Raw genomic sequence first — 17,400 nt, 5'->3', positions numbered from 1 at the left:
TATCCTTCAAAGAAAGTTTAGTTGACACCAAACTGAAAACTTTTACCATCCAGGTTTTGGTAGAAAAGAAAAAAAGATGATAAATCATGAAAATTTAAATTATTGAGCTTGTTTTAATTTATCATTTGATTTATTGACAATCATATCAGGCCTCTGCATGGTTTTGACTGTGAACACGTGCAGGACAAACGGAGCTGATTTAATGCAGGAAACGTTTTTTTTTTTTTCCTACCCCTCCCCTCCGGCAGCCAGCTGTCGCTCTCCTGCCGTTCATTATCTGATGCCTCAACGCTGCGTGATATTTGTTGGATTAGAGTCATCAGGTGAGGCGGGCGGCTTCGCTCTCCCTGCTGGATCAAAATAAATGACCAAACGACACCCAGTTTACTGTTTTATGTTAACAGTAATCCTCTTGAGACGGCGTTTCTCTCAAACTATTTCAGTTTAATACAGTGAGGCTGTTTTCACACCTGATGGTTCGGTAGATTCGGTTTGATTGGGGACCAAAATTGCAACATTTGTTACATTTTTCAGCTGCTGGTGCTGTTTCACTTTGCACCGAGTCAAACAAACCAAACTAATTGAAAAACCTGTTCCCCTCCTGGCCTGTGGGGGCGCTGCACCAAGAACCACTGAAGGAAACGTCACAAATCTCACGCTGGGCACAACTTCCTGCTTCACAAAATGTAAACAGAAATGGATTAGCATCAGATTTTAGCGGTGTTAGGATTCCTCCATTAATATAAACTACTGGTTTGGACGTTAGCCGCTAACGCTAGCAACGCTCCTGCAGGCGGCCATTACTGAGAGTCACTGAGTCATGTCCACAAAACCAGACTGTGGCAATATGAGGAGGAATCCGTCACTGAAATGGTCGCAGTGCCTTTATTTCTTACTCGGTTTCTGTAAAATATGGCTTAAATTAAAGATGAGAAAATGGCTGATGGGTTTTATTCATAAAATATTTATTCTCTCTGGATATAAATAAATCTATAAACAGTTTGGATTCTGCTAAGATGCCAGAGATGACTAAGCAAATTTCTCTTGTACATTGGTAAATAATTTAAAATCCAACAGAAAACGGCTTATATACTTTAGGAAACACTTGACCCTATTTGATCGTATAAATATCACCAAGTTCGACAAACAAGTTAATTAATATTCCAGTTTTATTGAATGTTTAAAAATAATAGCGGCTGATAAACGAGGTGGAAAATAACTTTAAACCGTTTATATTCTGCTTTTCCTCGCTGTTTGGGTCGACTTTATGCTACACGAATACCTGTCACCATGACAACCGACACAACACCTCCACTAACCTCTAGTTAAACTGGATACACGCCCAGAATGGCCTGTAGTTGGTTTCCTGCTTCGGAGCGATCTCTGGTCCGCTCAGCGTCAGTTCAGTTCAACCGAACCAGACCGAGGTTTTTAATCTGAACCATTTAAAGTGTTTTCTTTACCGTTGGTGGAAGGACGAAACCAAAATGGCGGCTCGTCTTCTGTCTCTGCGCTCTCTCTCCCTCCCTCTGCTCGATCGGCCATCTGCTAGAGACGGAGGGAAGCGCTGAATTGTTTTTATAAATGGTTCAGATTGAAGGGAGGGATAAAGAGGCGAGGTCATCAAATCTCCAACTTAATCTCATCTGGTGGGAAAACCGGTTCATCACCAGGTGGAATAAAAACCAGATTAAACCGGGTCGTTGGTGGAAAAACACTTTTCTCCTGGAAATGGTTCTAAATGTTTAAAGTATTTGTTTTTTTTCCCCAGGATTCCAAAATGGGTTTTGGGATCGCGGTTTCAGGAGGACGGGACAACCCGAACGAGGACACGGGCGAGACGTCCATCGTGGTGTCGGACGTCCTGCAGGGCGGCCCGGCAGAGGGGCTGCTGTTGTGAGTGTCATGTCAGAGGGTCTGGGTCGGACCCGTGTGTGTGTTTCAGAGCGCTGACCCGTGTGTGTGTGTGTGTTTCAGAGCGCTGACCCGTGTGTGTGTGTTTCAGAGCGCTGACCCGTGTGTGTGTGTTTCAGAGCGCTGACCCGTGTGTGTGTGTTTCAGAGCGCTGACCCGTGTGTGTGTGTTTCAGAGCGCTGACCCGTGTGTGTGTTTCAGAGCGCTGACCCGTGTGTGTGTTTCAGAGCGCTGACCCGTGTGTGTGTGTTTCAGAGAGCTGACCCGTGTGTGTGTTTCAGAGAGCTGACCCGTGTGTGTGTGTGTTTCAGAGAGCTGACCCGTGTGTGTGTTTCAGAGAGCTGACCCGTGTGTGTTTCAGAGCGCTGACCCGTGTGTGTGTGTGTGTTTCAGTGAGAAGGACCGCGTGGTTCTGGTGAACAACACGCCCATGGAGGGAGCGCTGCACTCCTTCGCTGTTCAGACCCTCAGGAAATGTGGCAAAACGGCCAAAATCGTAAGAATGACATCAAAACTCAGAGCTACACTGGATTCATCCTTCTGTCCTCGTTTCCTTCCTTCATGTCTCCTTATTTGTTCTTATTGACTTATTTGCTCTTGTATTCTTCCTTCTTTCTTTATTTCTTTTCCTCCCTTGCTTTTATTTCCTTCCTTCCTTTCTTACTTGTATCCTTTCTTTCTTTTCTCTTTTCCTTCTCTTTTTCTTTCTTACTTTCTTCTGCCCTCCTTTCACACCCTTCTTCTTTCCTTTATCTTTACTCTTTCCTTCCTTGATGTATCCTTATTTCATGTTTTCTTAATTCCTTTGCCATTGTTTCCTAGATGTTTCCTTACCTTGCTCTTACCTCATATGAGGAGGACACAGGCCCGCCTCGACTGTCTCCTCCCTTCTTCATGTTTCCTTTCATACTATGCTTATTTCCTTCCTTTATTTGTCCTCATTTCCCTCCTTCTTTCCTTCCTTTATCCTTTGCTCTTGTTTCCTTTCTTCCTTTGTTGTTAGAACGCATATTTCTCTCTTCCTGGCCACTAAATGTAGTATTTCACTATGCTACTACTGTGTTGTTGCCATGGTAACATCAACAGTTTTTGTTATGTGAGGAAAAATGCAGAACTTGGTTACATAGATTGGCCCTAATAGACGATCTCTGCTGGGACCTGCTTTCACAGAAAACTGGAAAGTTCTGTTGGATCCGTGACTTAAAGGAACTGTGCTGTTGCCGTGGTAACATCCACAAACTGCGAGGTTTCTCTTCTTCTTCTGCAGACAGTCAAGCGCGCCAAGAGAGTCCCAGTTAGCGTGATGCCCCGGCCCGCCTCGCCTGAGGTCTTCAGCAACGACAACTACAGCGACTACAACTACGAACCGGACCGCCGCAGCATGACCAGCGGCCGCGACAACAGCCTGGAGCGCCGCGGCTACGACGACCGGAACTACGACCGGAACTATGACCGCGGCAGGAGCGCCGAGCGCGACCTGAGCCCCAACCGGGGCTACCGGCGCGACGGCAGCAGGGGCCGCACGTTGGACCGCGACTACAGCCCAGACCGCCGCTACCGCAGCGAGCGAACCCTGGACCGCGACTACAGCCCAGACTGCCGCTACCGCAGCGAGCGAACCCTCGACCGTGACTACAGCCCGGAGCCGCGCTACCGCAGCGAGCGAGCCTTGGACCGCGCCCCGAGCCCAGAGCCACGCTACCGCAGCGAGCGAGCTTTGGACCGCGCCCCGAGCCCGGAGCCGCGCTACGGCCGGGACGGCTATAGCCCTGGAAGAAGCCAGCGGCGCGACCCGAGCTTCGAACGCGGCCGGGACCGAGACCGGGACCCGAGGTACAACGAGCCGGTCCGTAGGACGGCCAGCAGAGATCGCCTGGATCGCTCACCATCGCCCCCTGCTGCTCCCATCCCACTGCCCCGGCCGGGCCGCGACCAGGAGCCGCTGGAGAAACCCGTCAACGTGCTGCTGCTGAAGAACCATCCCAACGAAGGTGAGCGGCCCGAACTCTGCAGAACAACACGATCTGTCCACGGTTCTAATGGTCTCAGCTTTGGTCTATGAAACGATTAATCATGATTAATTAGATTAATCACAACTGTCAGTTATTGAAATCACAATTAAGCAGATTAATCATCACTGATTGTCAGTAATGGATGTTTTCAGTCACTTAGTCACGATTAATCGTATTAATCATGATTTTAATTGTGATTAATCGATTATTTTCAATTATCAAGATGCTTGATTAATCATAATTAATTGAATTAGTCATGATTAATTATTGAAATCACGATCCAAATAATCATCTATTTAAATAAGTGATTAATCTGTTTAATCATGAATCATTAATTGATTACTGAAATAGTAATAGTAGTCCTTAATGCATGGACTTCTTTGAAACGACTAATTGTTTCATTTGCTGAAACGATTAATCAATTGTTGAAATCACAATTATTCAAATTAATGTTAATTTTTTATCAATTAATCGTGATTAATCAATTATTGAAATTGTAGTAGTCCTTAATGCATGGTTAAATTTATGTACAACATATTTTGATGATAAAATAAGTTAATCAGATTTGACTTAATAATTTTGACATATTCCTTAGTTTCATAATGTACTTTGGTATCTTTAAGACTGAAGCGATTAATCATGATTAATCGATTATTGAAATAATTAATCGCTAACTGGACTAAACAAACTTTTAAAAAAGGCCATTTGCTGAAAGAACAACACATTAAGAGCAGCAACTGAGACAGAAATGTAAAAAAGTCGTGATAGTTTTTGACTTTTCAGTCAGTCAAAAAGCTTGTTGCACACAAACATCATGATTGCGTTCTGTGGCTCGAGGTAGTTGCGGCTACCGCTAACTAGCTGCTAACAAACCCCTGTTTGCTAATTAGCTAGTCTTTTGTGTGTCTACTATGCAGAGACTCTCAGTACTCTATTGATTATTTTGTCAATTAATCAAGTAATTGGGAAAACAATATACTTAAGTTCTGGGGAATCCACATTTTATGATTATTACCATCCCCCAAAAAAGACATTTAAGTAAACAACCAATTTAATTCAATTTTAAATAAACATTATATAGCTTAAAATGCTATAACCTTGTATCTATTGGACACCATTACATTAATTGCTGCACAGTTGTTGTTTTTTGACACAACCTGGCTAACACCCAGGTTGTTGGCCACTATGATTAGTTGTCACATGTAACATTAGCTAAAAATTTTCCTCCTAGATAATTCTGCTGTGCACTGAACTGTTCTGTGTTTTCGGTTTAATTTAAAATGTTTCCACTTTTTTGACCGTTTGTCGTTTTCTAGCCATTTCTTTTTTGGTTTTCCTTCACATCTAAAAATAGCACTTAGCTTAGCATACACACGTCAGCGTCGTTCTGGGTCCAGATCTTCAGAACAGAATGGAGATGCTCATTAAAATAAAACCTGAGAGGTTAATTAGCGGCGACTGGCCTTCATCTCTTCCTTTGAATCTGATTTAGTTGCTGACAGATTAGCAGAGCAGCAGCTCAGATGTTTGATTAAAGCTAAACTCATAAAACGAGATTATTACAGTAAAACTAAGGATTAGGTTTAATGTAGTTTTTTCAACATATTAATAGTTTTATCCAGTCTCCAGTGGTGATTCTTCTGATGCAAATAATGAATTTACTGAAGTATTAAAGGGAAAAAAATAAGATTTTTAGCCTAGTTGGCTCCAGATGGGATTAAAACTCCTAAACCAGGAGGGATTTATGCAGAAATGGTCATTTATGAACACTTTAATAAGTTTAAATGTGACTTCCTCTACTTTTAAATCTTCCAACATGTAAAATTTTCTCATCTCCAAGTCTGACATTAAATGTTTTGGGACCCGAGGATGAAGAGTTTGTTTTCTTTACTTTCATTTCTCCAAAAATAATGATGCATTAAATTTTTATGAAATTATTCATCTTGGACAAAACAGGCATAAAAACACAAAAAAGACTTAAAGACAATGAGAAGCTTTACATCTGTTTCTAGAGGTTGAAAATATTTCAGTATTTACTGCAGGCTGCTGCTCTGAACTAAAACCTTTAATCAGCGGTAAATTATTCTCCTTCCTCACTAAGTATGTTCAAATCAAAGGCTGAAATTTCTATATTTCTCAGGGTAAAACAATACTTTTCCAAAAAATAATTATTTAGTTTTTTTCCAGATTCATACCAGATTTGTCTTTAAAATGTGACGTGTGTGTAAGCTTGTCCAGGTTTGACATCAGAGTGAATGTGAAATGTTTGTGATCTCGTCCTGCAGAGTACGGCCTGCGCCTGGGCAGCCAGCTCTTCATCAAGGAGATGACGAGCAGCGGCCTGGCCGGCAGAGACGGGAACCTGCAGGAGGGAGACATCATCCTGAAGGTGGGACCTCAGAGAGGCAGGGAGGGGGATTCATGATCAGAGTTTATTCAGCTGCTACAAAAACAGAATCGCCCAGAAAACAAGAATAAACAGAGAGAGAGAAATTACTCCTCATTCTTTATCTGGTTTTTCTTTAACTATCTATAAACTCAACTGGTCTCTCCTCCTCTCTGACCTCTGACCTCTGTCCCTCCTCCCTCAGATCAACGGCACGGTGACGGAGAACCTCTCCCTCGGCGACGCCGGGAAGCTGATCGAGAAGTCTCGCGGCCGGCTGCAGCTGGTGGTTCAGCGCGACCGCCGCCAGATCCTGATCCGCATCCCGCCGATGGTGGACAGCGACTCGGAGCTCGATGGTGAGAGACCCTCCAAACTGAAAACCAGCAGGACCTACCCGGTGTGAATGCTCGCCGCCGCCGCCATCATCATCATCACCGCCATCATCATAGACATACTTTTAAATCGCTTAAGAGAGAAAAATAACCCAGCACATGTGAACTTCCATTTGTGAAGAAATTGTTGCCAATAATGTTGCTGTAACTTGTTTTACGCTCATCAAATAAAAGCTTGTACTTTTACTCTCATCCGCTTTTAGTCGTATTTAAATATTCACTCCATGCAGCAGCAGCAGCTCCTCTTTTTATACCTGGTTTTTTGGGGTCACATGACCCAGACGGAGGACTCTGATTGGTCCAGCGTGACCCACTTTGTCTGGTTTTGTCTTCATGTGTGAAAGTGTTCATTCCCCTCCAGCAGGGTGATCTAATCCCAGATTATAATCCTGCTGTTGGATTTCCACAATGCAAGGATTTTTTTTGTTTATTTTTTTTTAGCTCCCAAACATCATCCATCCACTTCATTTTTTTCCCTGCACTGTAGAAACACAAAAAGTATTTTTGCTTAGTTTCTTGTGTAGATATTTTAACACACTTGAAATAAGACAAATCTAACTTTAAAAGTAACTTTTCAGCAAGATATAGCAGCTTATTTTATTCCTAAATAGACAAAAATGTGCTTGTTTCATTGATGATTTCAATAAGACATTGTTCCCATATTATAACTGAAATAACAACCAGAGTAAAATCTTATTTTCCTCAAATGATTTTGTGCAAAGAAAGAATGTAGTGAACATATTTTGCGTGGCACAGGCTTTGGTTGCTAGGTGACTGGCGGAACTCTGCTGGGGTTGCTAGGTAACGGGCAGATTTTTCCCATAGGTGAAATAATCTGCCAATGGAACCAGAACATCTTTGTCAATATTAAGAAATTATTCACTTAAAACAAGCTCCTATGTCTTGGTGAAAAGTTATTTAGTTTTCTCTTATTTCAAGTGTATTAATATATTTACACTAGAAACTAGAGTAAAAATACTTGGTCATATTTTGTGTTTTTGCAGTGTGCTGCTGTCGTTGTCTGATGCTTTTCAGTTTAAGATCCACAGATCTGCTTATGCTTGTAATTTAGTCGGGGACGTTCGATTTCGAAACAGGTGAATCTGTTTTGCGTCTGTGTTTCAGTTTCTCGTTGGGCTGCAGGAAAGAGACATTTTTCACTTCGTCTGTCGTGTTTTTTGCAGATATCTCTGAGATCGAGTCGTACCGCTCTTACTCTCCACAGGAGCGAGGTCATCCCTCCGACCTTTCCTCACACTCGTCCAATGAGAGGCTTCGAGACAAACCCAGGTACGCTGTCATGCAGCCAAACGCGGCTCGCTTTGGTCTATTTTCAGCATCTTAAAATAACACAGTTTAGCTTTGATTCACATATTCAAAGTAAGGAATAACCTGCTAAATACACCTGTAAAAAGATGTTGTATTCTCTGTTTGGCAGTAATACTTTATCTATTCCAGGTCAGTTAGCATCGTCAAAATTAATGACACAATGTTGGTGGCAACAGCTAAAATGATGGCAAAAAACTGTTATTTGTGGTTCAAGTTCTCGTGGGTCAGAACACGACCTTGTGGTACTCCTAGAGATGTTTGAATTTTAAAATGTTCGTTTTTCTCATATTATGACTTTATTATGGTCATTTATTTATTTTTGTATTACAAGTTTATTCTCATTGTTACAACTTTATTCTTTTATCACAAACATTTTATTCTCATAACATGACTTACGATGTTCTTGTGTAATACTTATTCGTAGCATTTCCTGCTAACTTTTATTTTTTTTACTTTCAGAGACGATCCTTCTAGCAGGTTGGCGAAAATGGGCGCGATGCCGACGCCTCTCAAAAGTCTGGAGAGGCATGAAGATTCCTCCCCTTTGCCGCCAGAGAGGGACGAAACTCGATCTGTGTCGCCGCCAGGTAAATGTCTTTCTGCTTCTGAAGATGTTAAGACAAGCTGATTAAAGCACAATATGGCTGATCTGATCGTTTTACCGTTTTCATTCGCAGCAGCAGCTGTCGCCCCAAGAGTTCAGGTTCCTCCAAAAGTCCCACTGAAGCCGAGCTTGGAGGATCAGGAAGTCTACGGGTCAGTAGTTTACATTTTTTTATATTTTGTAACTGAACTGAAACGCCAAATTCCACAGCACATCTACATGTTCAGGTTGTCATAGTCAAGCTAGCATAGCTGACCTGCTTCTCTCTTCCTCGCCATTTCTTTTCTCTCAAAACTTTTTCCTGATCTTATCTAGTTGTAGTGTTGATAATTAGTAGCAAAGCACTGCGTCCCTTTTTCTTTTATACATCAGGCGTTCATTTAAGATTTAGCACGTTATGCTAACAGCTAAAACCAATGGTAGTCATCTTAAGCCAGCAGCTTTTTATCCCCCTGCCAGATCGGTCTGTATGAGCAATTAAAGGAGAATTTGTCTGTTTTTCTGAACTTGACTGTTTTCGTGACAAAAGGCCGAACACGATAATGGTGCGCTTCAAGAAGGGCGACAGCGTCGGGCTGCGGCTCGCCGGAGGGAACGACGTCGGCATCTTCATTGCTGGCGTTCAGGAGGACAGTGCGGCCGAGCAGGAGGGTCTTCGGACCGGAGATCAGATCGTCAAGGTGCCGCTTTTAGGTCCTCGTCTTCCAACGTTCGCATGGAATCTAATGAAAACCCTTCAGTGACTTTCTGGTCTCTGTTTCAGGTGAACAGCGTTGACTTCAGAGGGATGGTGCGTGAAGACGCCGTCCTCTACCTGCTGGACATCCCAAAAGGAGAAGACGTGACCATCCTGGCTCAGAGCAAACCAGAAGGTACGAACACAGAAATAAAACTCCAGTAAGAGTAAAAAATGATGTGGTAAAAGGTCGACTCAAGCACTGAGTAACTGATCAAATTATCAATCATTTAATATTTAAAAATTACATAATCAGACGAAACAAAATGTAAAGTTGAAATTTTTGTATTTTAAAGATCAAAATGACAATAGTTCATTTAAGTAGCAGAATTTCAAAATACATTTTTTTCTAAAAAATGTTTTTCAAAATTATGAAACTTTAACAAAACCTGCAGGTGTGTCTGTGTCTGGTGACATTTTGGTTAAACATGTTTGTTTTTCATTCAGTGGGTGGAAAATCCAGAAAATTTACTAAAGTAAAAATAAGAACTTCTCCATCCAAGCCCAACAAATTCACTTCCACGACTGGAGCATTACAGCTTTCACTATGATGTTTATATATAAAACTTTATTACAGGGTGTTTGCACATCCCTAACAAGTTTTAAATTAATTTAACTGAAATTAAGGCCTTAAAATGTCTTAAATTCAGGGGGGAAATGTAAGTTGGCCTTAAATATTTTAATCACAGTTCTTAAAAGTTGTCTTGGCAGAAATATTTAATGTTGTAGTGACTTTTTCACCAAGCAAATGTGAGAGACGCACAGATTTTTTTTTACATTTTGTAGCTTCATGTTGTTGATGCTACAGCTAACTAGCTGCTAATATACCTTCCTAGCTTGCTAGCTATTTAGCGCATATCCTGGAAAATTGTAATCGTCAGTTGATTGGTTGACATTTGTCTTTGATGCTATGTGCTTGGCACTAATACAATACATTAGTTTCCCTTTGTACCTTTTTGTTGTACAGGTCTTAAATTTCATTCATAATGGTCTTAAAAAAGATGGTGAAACCTCCAGAAACCCTGTTTCAGAAACTGCTTTGGATTTATTTGACATATAATAAACTCAAAGGCAAAGGAGAGAAAAGTAGAGAGAATACAAGATAAGGTGTTAAAAGTCTGTTTATAAACCTGCAGAAAGAGAAAAACAACAGAGAAACCTCAATAAGAAGCTTATATAACTAATGTTACTGAAACGTACATGGAACCAATACAACGCATCTGTGGATCCAAGATGATTTGTGTTTTTCTGGCTTCAGTGTATGAAGACGTTCTGGCATCCGGACGCGGCGACTCGTTCTACATCAGGACCCACTTTGAGTACGAGAAGGAGGCGCCGCAGAGCCTCCCGTTCGGCAGGGGAGAGATCTTCAAGGTCACCGACACACTGTACGACGGCAAGCTGGGCCACTGGCTGGCCATCCGCATGGACCAGGACAACCAGTCGCCCGAAGTGAAAAAGGGAATCATCCCCAACAAGAGCAGGTGGGCGGTCAGAGAAACGCGTCTGAGCCGTGAACCTGTCAGTGCAGAAAACCTCTGAAAGTCTCTGTTTGTGTCTCAGAGCTGAACAAATGGCCAACGTGCAGAACGCTGCCAGAGCGGCGTCAGGCAACGACAGAGGAGACTTCTGGAGGCTGAGAGGTCAAAGGGCGGCGAAGAAGAAAGACCTGCGGAAGAGCCGGGAGGACCTGAGCACCGCGCCGGTCACCACCAAGTTCCCCGCGTACGAGAGAGTGGTGCTCCGAGAAGGTAGGAAACGTTTCCTCCCATGTTCTCCTGCTGGCGACGGTAAACCCTGACATCCAGTTTGTTTGCAGCTGGTTTCAGGAGGCCGGTGGTCATATTCGGACCGATTTCCGACGTAGTGAACGAGAAACTGGCCAACGACCTTCCCAAAGAGTTCATTATTGCCAGTAAGTATCGTCCAAACTTGCTTCTGTTAGAAACCGTTCAAAGTAACAACTGCTGCACTTTGTTCAAATAAAAATACAATTTGGATTCTTCAAGGATGTTGTAATTGTGAATTTATGGTAATTACAATTAATTCCAGTGCTTATGAAGAACATTTTAGCATTTACTATCAGCAATAAATCAATAATTTCTGTTTTGTTGGTCAGGAATCCTCAAAAAGACCTTCGACCTCTGATTAATGTGTGTCAATAATATTTCACCTGCTGGTTTTGATTTAGGCTGATTACAGTTTCTGCTTTGGAAAGATGCAAAAATATGGAGCTAAATTGGGGCCATGAAATTTGGAATGAATAAAACATAAAAATGGAAAATAAGGAAAAGTAAATAAAACAATTCTAGCTGTTTTGTTTTCAGTTTAATTTTTTTCTGTGGGAAAAAAAAAGAAATTCACGTTTTTGTATTAAATTCAAAACAGAAATTGTCAACTATGACAAGGATATGGAGCTAAAATGGGGCTAAATTAAAAAAAGAAATGGAAAAAGATTTAACTAAGAATTAAAACTGAAAAGAAATTCAAAACTTTATTTTGCTGTTTTCCGTTCAGCCTTCCTGTTATCAGATGGACATTTTTCTCTCTCGCTTTCAATGAACTACAGAAATTGTTACTGTAGAAACTCATTTTTTTTATTATTCAAAATTAACTTTATGGTTTATACCAAAGTTTATTTTAAACTTAAAACCTTCTGTGTTTCAGAAACTGAGCCCAAAGACGCTGGAAGTGAGAAATCCTCTGGAGTGGTGAGACTGAACACCATCCGAGAAATCATTGAGCAGGTAGTTGGTTTATTTTTTATCACTTTTAGCTCAAAGTCTTTTTTTGGTGGAAATAAAATCCTGAAACGCGGCGTCGTGTAGGACCTCCACGCGCTGCTGGACGTCACCCCCAAAGCCGTGGACACGTTGAACTACACCCAGTGGTATCCCATCGTGGTTTTCCTGAACCCGGACAGCAAGCAGGGCGTCAAAACCATGAGGACCCGCCTGATACCCGGATCCAACCGCAGCGCGCGGAAGCTGTACGAGCAGGCGGTGCGGCTGAAGAAGACCTGCTCCCACCTCTTCACCGGTCAGTGGCGCCTCAGAGCGAAGCATTTCAAACTTTCTGTCCGATTCGCTCACTGTTGATGCTCCTGTTTGTTGGGAATCCAGCGACCATCGACCTGAACTCGTCGAATGACGCCTGGTACGGCAGCGTGAAGGACTCGATCCGGGAGCAGCAGCAGAAAGCCGTGTGGGTGTCCGAGGGGAAGGTGAGTCGAAAGAAAGAAATCAGAATATCATCTAATTTATTAGAAATATGCACAGACAGACATGTTGCTGCTAACACTGATGGAAGGTTTAGTGGAAGGAAAAAGTCTAATTACAGAAATTACAAACCATCAAATCATAAAATTGCTGAAAATATCAGTCTGTAAATGTTTAAGTAGCTGAAGACGACAAAAACAAAGTCTGTTGGATTTTAAGGTTTTTGATTTGTTTAATTTTGGGAAAATTAGAAAAAGTTAAATATGTGGGAAATTAAAAGCGTCGACACCAGGATTCAAATCAGCCATATCTGAAACTAGATGAATAGATTGGTAAATAAATTAATACAAGTGTTTAAGTAGCTGGAAGTGGTTGGTCGTTTTTAAAATTCTGTTAAAATTAACTATGAAACTGACATTTTACTGGACTAAAATGATCTGTTTTTATCTAACCACCAGGTGTAAAATGAGCCTAAAGTAAAGATAATTAAATGGCTGAAGTATTTAAACTTTAAAGGAAAAGTAACTAGTTTAATTTCAGCAAAATTAGACATAAAATGTTGAAAATCTTTTAAGTTGTAAAACAAATTGACAAAAAAATCAATGTAGTTTTGTCTGGAATGAGCTGAAAATGTTGGTGATTAAATGGTTTAAGTTGCTGAAAATGGCTGAAACAGTTCAGCTATAATGAAAACAAAGATTTTATTTCAATTCTAAAATTTTGTTTTGGCAAAACATGTGAAAAAGTTAAATATTTTAGAAAGTAAAACATCAACCACAACATTGTAAATGAATATTAATGAAATGATTTCATTCAAATTCCACCAGGATTTTGTATCCGAGTTTTGAAATAAATAAGTTTCTGATTAATTTCCCCTGCAGATGGACGGGTCAGAGGAGGACCTGGACCTTCAGGACGACCGCATGTCCTACCTGTCGGCCATGAGCGCCGACTACCTGAGCATGGACAGCCGCCTCACCAGCGACTACGACGACACGGCGGACGAGGGCGGGGCTTACACCGACAACGAGCTGGACGAGCCGCTGGACGACCCCACGCCCGTCTCCGCCATCAGCAGGTCGTCGGAGCCCGTCCTGCCCGAAGAGCCGCGCCGCGCCAAGAGGCCCGGGAGCAGAGAGGTTCTGAACCGGGACCCCAGCCCGCCGCCTTCGTTTGTTCCAGAACCACCAAAGGTGAGCGGCAGATTTCAAACCTTCCACCTCAGGATGGGAGCCGCAGCTCAACGCCTCGCTAAGCTGCTCCAATAAAGATTTGACGTATTTTACGTGATGATGCTCCGTATTTTGCTTTAGAAAATATCCAAGATGGCGTCGCAGCAGAAGAGCTGCAAGATCTGTTTATTTTTCACCAAACAGACGATTCTGGGCCCAGTTGGAACAAGTTCAGAACTTTAACTTTATAAAAGGATGAAACCTTTTATAAACAGTCGACCATTTTTGATCATCTAAAGTGTTTGATGCGTTGCTTAGCAACAGCGGTGACTCAAAGAGGGCGGGCCTTCCTGGTTTATGTCATCTTGTATGAATAATCTACATCTCCATTTTTTGCAGCACAAAATTTAACTTTGGTCAGATTTGGTGATGCTGGTGGCTGGTTGACCTTTTGACTTTTAAGCTTTATTAAGATCTTCACAGCCGCAGCAGCACAAATTAAAATGTTTGCTGCACAAACGTAGCCGAGTTGATTGGCACCAGATTTGTCTGGTTTGAAGACAGTGGAGGCTGGTTGACCTTTCATGACCTCTGGAAACATTTATTAATATCTTTAAGATGATATTTTAGCTGCACTAAGGTCCCATCATGAATGAATTCCCAGCGTCTCTCTCCCGGCTGCAGGTCCGAGCCCAGGCCCGGACCGACTCGGTGCGCAGCTACGAGTCCCACTCCAGCAGCACCATCAGCAGCATCGACGCGGTGGCCGCCAGCCGGCCGGCTCCCCCGCCGGTGGCCTTGAAGCCCAACATCGCCCGCCTGCACCAGGCCCCAGAGGAGCCGGCGCCGGCGAACCCGCAGGAGGAGGAAGACCCCGCCAACAAGTCCTTCCTGGGAAAGGTGGGAACACAGAACGACCCGTTTCCTTCAAGACTCGCTTTCTCACTGCCGTCTGCCTTTACGCTTCGCTTAGTAAACTTGTTTCCTTTTCTTCCTCTTTGCTTTTTCTCTCTTCCTGTTATGAAATAGAGAATGGCCAATCAGGTAACTCCACTTGTCCACATCCTGTTTCTGGGTTCCTGCACAAAACTTTTCCGTTTTCTGGACTTAAGCAGAAGTTAAACCTGAATCCTTTGAGCTCGACACACTTTAAGCTTCTCACTCTTTGAAAATGATGCAGCTATGATAAAAAAAACTGTAAATTTAATATTAAATATAAAGTTTTACGCAAATATTTGAGAAAAATAATGTGGTATTTATCCTGCCTATAAACAAGAAGGCCATTGGTTGAGATTAATGTGAGTTAGTTTATTAACAAATAGTTTTACAATTTTAAAGATTTCCATTAATTTCAGTTTGACATTTTACACAAAGTTAACAAAATAAAAGGTTTGAAAAGTCAACATATCCTGAATGAGATGAATAAGTTGGGATTAAAATGGAAAGTTTTAGCAGGGACAACTCAGCTTTTGTTGAATTTTAAGGTTTTACGTTCATTTTTTTGAAGCAAAAATGTTAAAACTAACAGTCGTGTATAAAATTGATCAAAATTTAGGTTTGTAAATTGTTGAGCTTTGGAGAAAATAGAGTTTTTGCTGGATTTAAGGTTTTGATTTGTTCCATTTTGGCAAAATTAGGCAGAAAATGTTTAAAACTTTGGAAATTAAAACACATTGACAACAATATTAAATGTAGCCATGTCTAAATGAGCTCAATATATTGGTAATTATAATGATTATAATAAGGAAATGGTTCAAGTGGCTGGAATAGTCGAGCTTTAGAAAAGAAAGTTTTTGTTTGATTTCATGGTAAAACTGTAATTTTATTCATGGCTGTTAAATTTCAGTGGATTTTAAAACTTTAACTTCATTAAAGTTTTTTGAAGAAAATTTTACAACTTAAAACTATGAAACTAACAATCGTGTATAAAGTTTCTGAAAATATTGGTTGGTAAACGGTTTAAGTAAATGAAAACGATGAAATAGTTGAACTTAAACCAAGTTTTTGGGGGAATTTAACATTTTTGATTTGTTTCATTTGAGCAAAATTAGAAAGAAAAAGTTAAATATGTTGGAAATTGTAAAACAAAACAAAATTCAAAGTAGTAGTGTCTGAAATGAGCTGAATATTTTGGAAATTTAATTTAAAAATGGTTTAAACAGCTGAAATTAAGCTGAAGTAGTTTATAGAACTGAATTTTCAATTGATTTTAAGGTTTTAGTTCATTTTAATGTGTTTTTTTCCTCTAAATATTGGTGGAAAGGTTTAATCAGCTTTAGAGGAAAACACATTTAACTTTTTATTTGCTTTTGAGGTTTTAATTAGTTTCATGTTGGCAAAATTAGACAGAAAAACGACAAATTTCAAAATGAGATGAAAATATTGGCAATTAAAATAAAAATTAATGAAAATGAGCTGAAATGAATCAATAAAATAGACGTGTTGGAACCCGGGTCCATCAGTCACAACCAGCCCATAATCCTCCACTCTCCATGTCGGCCATCTTTCTTTCTTTCTTCCTTCCACTAACTGAACCTCGTTTTCTTCCAGATCAAAGCCTTTGAGAAGATGGACCACCTGGCCCGAGCTCAGCGTCTTCTGGAGCTGCAGGAGGCGGAAAACGCTCGAGTCAGTGAAAACCCGCCGCTCGTTTAGTCTGCATTCAGACCCGTTGAGGTTTCCGGGTCCGGCTGCCAGAACAGTAGCTTCCTGAAAGGCTCCTCTGTGGTTTTGCTGCGATTCACTCTGACATTTCTGGGTCTGTTCCAGTTGGAAATCGCCCAGAAGCATCCAGACATCTACGCCGTCCCAGTGAAGCTGCCAAAACCCAACCAGAACCGCCCCCAGCCAATCGGGTCAGAGCTTTTTCTGTCTCATTTTCTACAGAAAAGGAAACGATTTAAATTCCTGTCAGTGGCAAGAATACAGGAAGAAGCACAAAGTGATTAAACCTTCACTTTGTTTATGTAAATCAAAATCAAAGCAGCAGAATCTCCTGGATATTTTTTATAAAACATCTAATCAATAGACACATGATCAATATCAATAGATGATGCATCTGATAGGATATTCACTGAGCTCCAATCCAGAACCGCACAGCATTCTGGGAGATGTAGGCAGAGGAGGACGTTAGCCACTCGACCTTGCACAGCTAGCTAAGCTAGGCTAAGTTGGTGGAATCAACTGACTCTTTTGGTTGCCTAGCAACAAGCTGCTGGGTAGGAAGCCGTTTCAAACTTTGGTTGCCTAGCAACAACCTGCTGAGTAACGTTTGACTCTGTTTCAAGAATCGAAATTCTTTGACTTCTGAAGCTCAAACTTAAATATTTTTCTGGAGTTTTTTCGTTTTCCGTTAAACTTCTGAGTTTTTCCTTTTGTTTGTTTTTTCAGGAAAGCGTTTGAGGTTTTTCCTCACTCTGCCCTCTGCTGTTGTCGGGGTGTTTTTGCTGCTAAAGTCATATTTTCTGTCCATGCCACCATTTTGTGTTTAGAAACAAACAGTTTTGTTCTCACCTGCCTGTTTTATCCTATATTTCCCTTATTTTGTATATTTTCTACAGAAGAGTATTAACTCTGACTTTCAGAGTTAAGAGATTAATTCTCTTTAGAGCTAAATTGAAAAAATGCATATTTT

The 17,400-nt window shown here is 41.3% G+C and overlaps 1 protein-coding gene across 4 annotated transcripts in view; it reads left to right on the top strand.

Annotated features, from left to right (window-relative positions):
• Positions 1-17,400, top strand: part of tjp2a (tight junction protein 2a (zona occludens 2)) — a 43,619-nt gene that overhangs the window by 23,158 nt on the left and 3,061 nt on the right. For 3 of the 4 annotated variants that reach the window (XM_088011133.1, XM_014973274.2, XM_014973278.2), the window contains 20 exons: positions 1,772-1,896; positions 2,308-2,410; positions 3,182-3,905; positions 6,212-6,315; positions 6,518-6,671; positions 7,892-7,997; positions 8,496-8,623; positions 8,714-8,792; positions 9,170-9,320; positions 9,404-9,512; positions 10,635-10,860; positions 10,940-11,127; positions 11,196-11,291; positions 12,044-12,123; positions 12,205-12,415; positions 12,499-12,599; positions 13,476-13,787; positions 14,451-14,666; positions 16,317-16,394; positions 16,536-16,621. In XM_088011133.1, the coding sequence (XP_087867259.1) occupies positions 1,772-1,896; positions 2,308-2,410; positions 3,182-3,905; positions 6,212-6,315; positions 6,518-6,671; positions 7,892-7,997; positions 8,496-8,623; positions 8,714-8,792; positions 9,170-9,320; positions 9,404-9,512; positions 10,635-10,860; positions 10,940-11,127; positions 11,196-11,291; positions 12,044-12,123; positions 12,205-12,415; positions 12,499-12,599; positions 13,476-13,787; positions 14,451-14,666; positions 16,317-16,394; positions 16,536-16,621 (3,377 nt within the window). The remainder of the gene's footprint in view (positions 1-1,771; positions 1,897-2,307; positions 2,411-3,181; positions 3,906-6,211; positions 6,316-6,517; positions 6,672-7,891; positions 7,998-8,495; positions 8,624-8,713; positions 8,793-9,169; positions 9,321-9,403; positions 9,513-10,634; positions 10,861-10,939; positions 11,128-11,195; positions 11,292-12,043; positions 12,124-12,204; positions 12,416-12,498; positions 12,600-13,475; positions 13,788-14,450; positions 14,667-16,316; positions 16,395-16,535; positions 16,622-17,400) is intronic. The other variant, XM_088011132.1, reaches the window with a different exon arrangement.

The sequence above is a fragment of the Poecilia mexicana genome, unplaced genomic scaffold (assembly GCF_051168715.1).
Source record: "Poecilia mexicana isolate PSO_F unplaced genomic scaffold, ASM5116871v1 scaffold_12, whole genome shotgun sequence".
Classification (NCBI taxonomy): Eukaryota; Metazoa; Chordata; class Actinopteri; order Cyprinodontiformes; family Poeciliidae; genus Poecilia; species Poecilia mexicana.
Note: the sequence above shows the minus strand (reverse complement) of the source record. Positions and strands in the feature narration are given on the sequence as shown.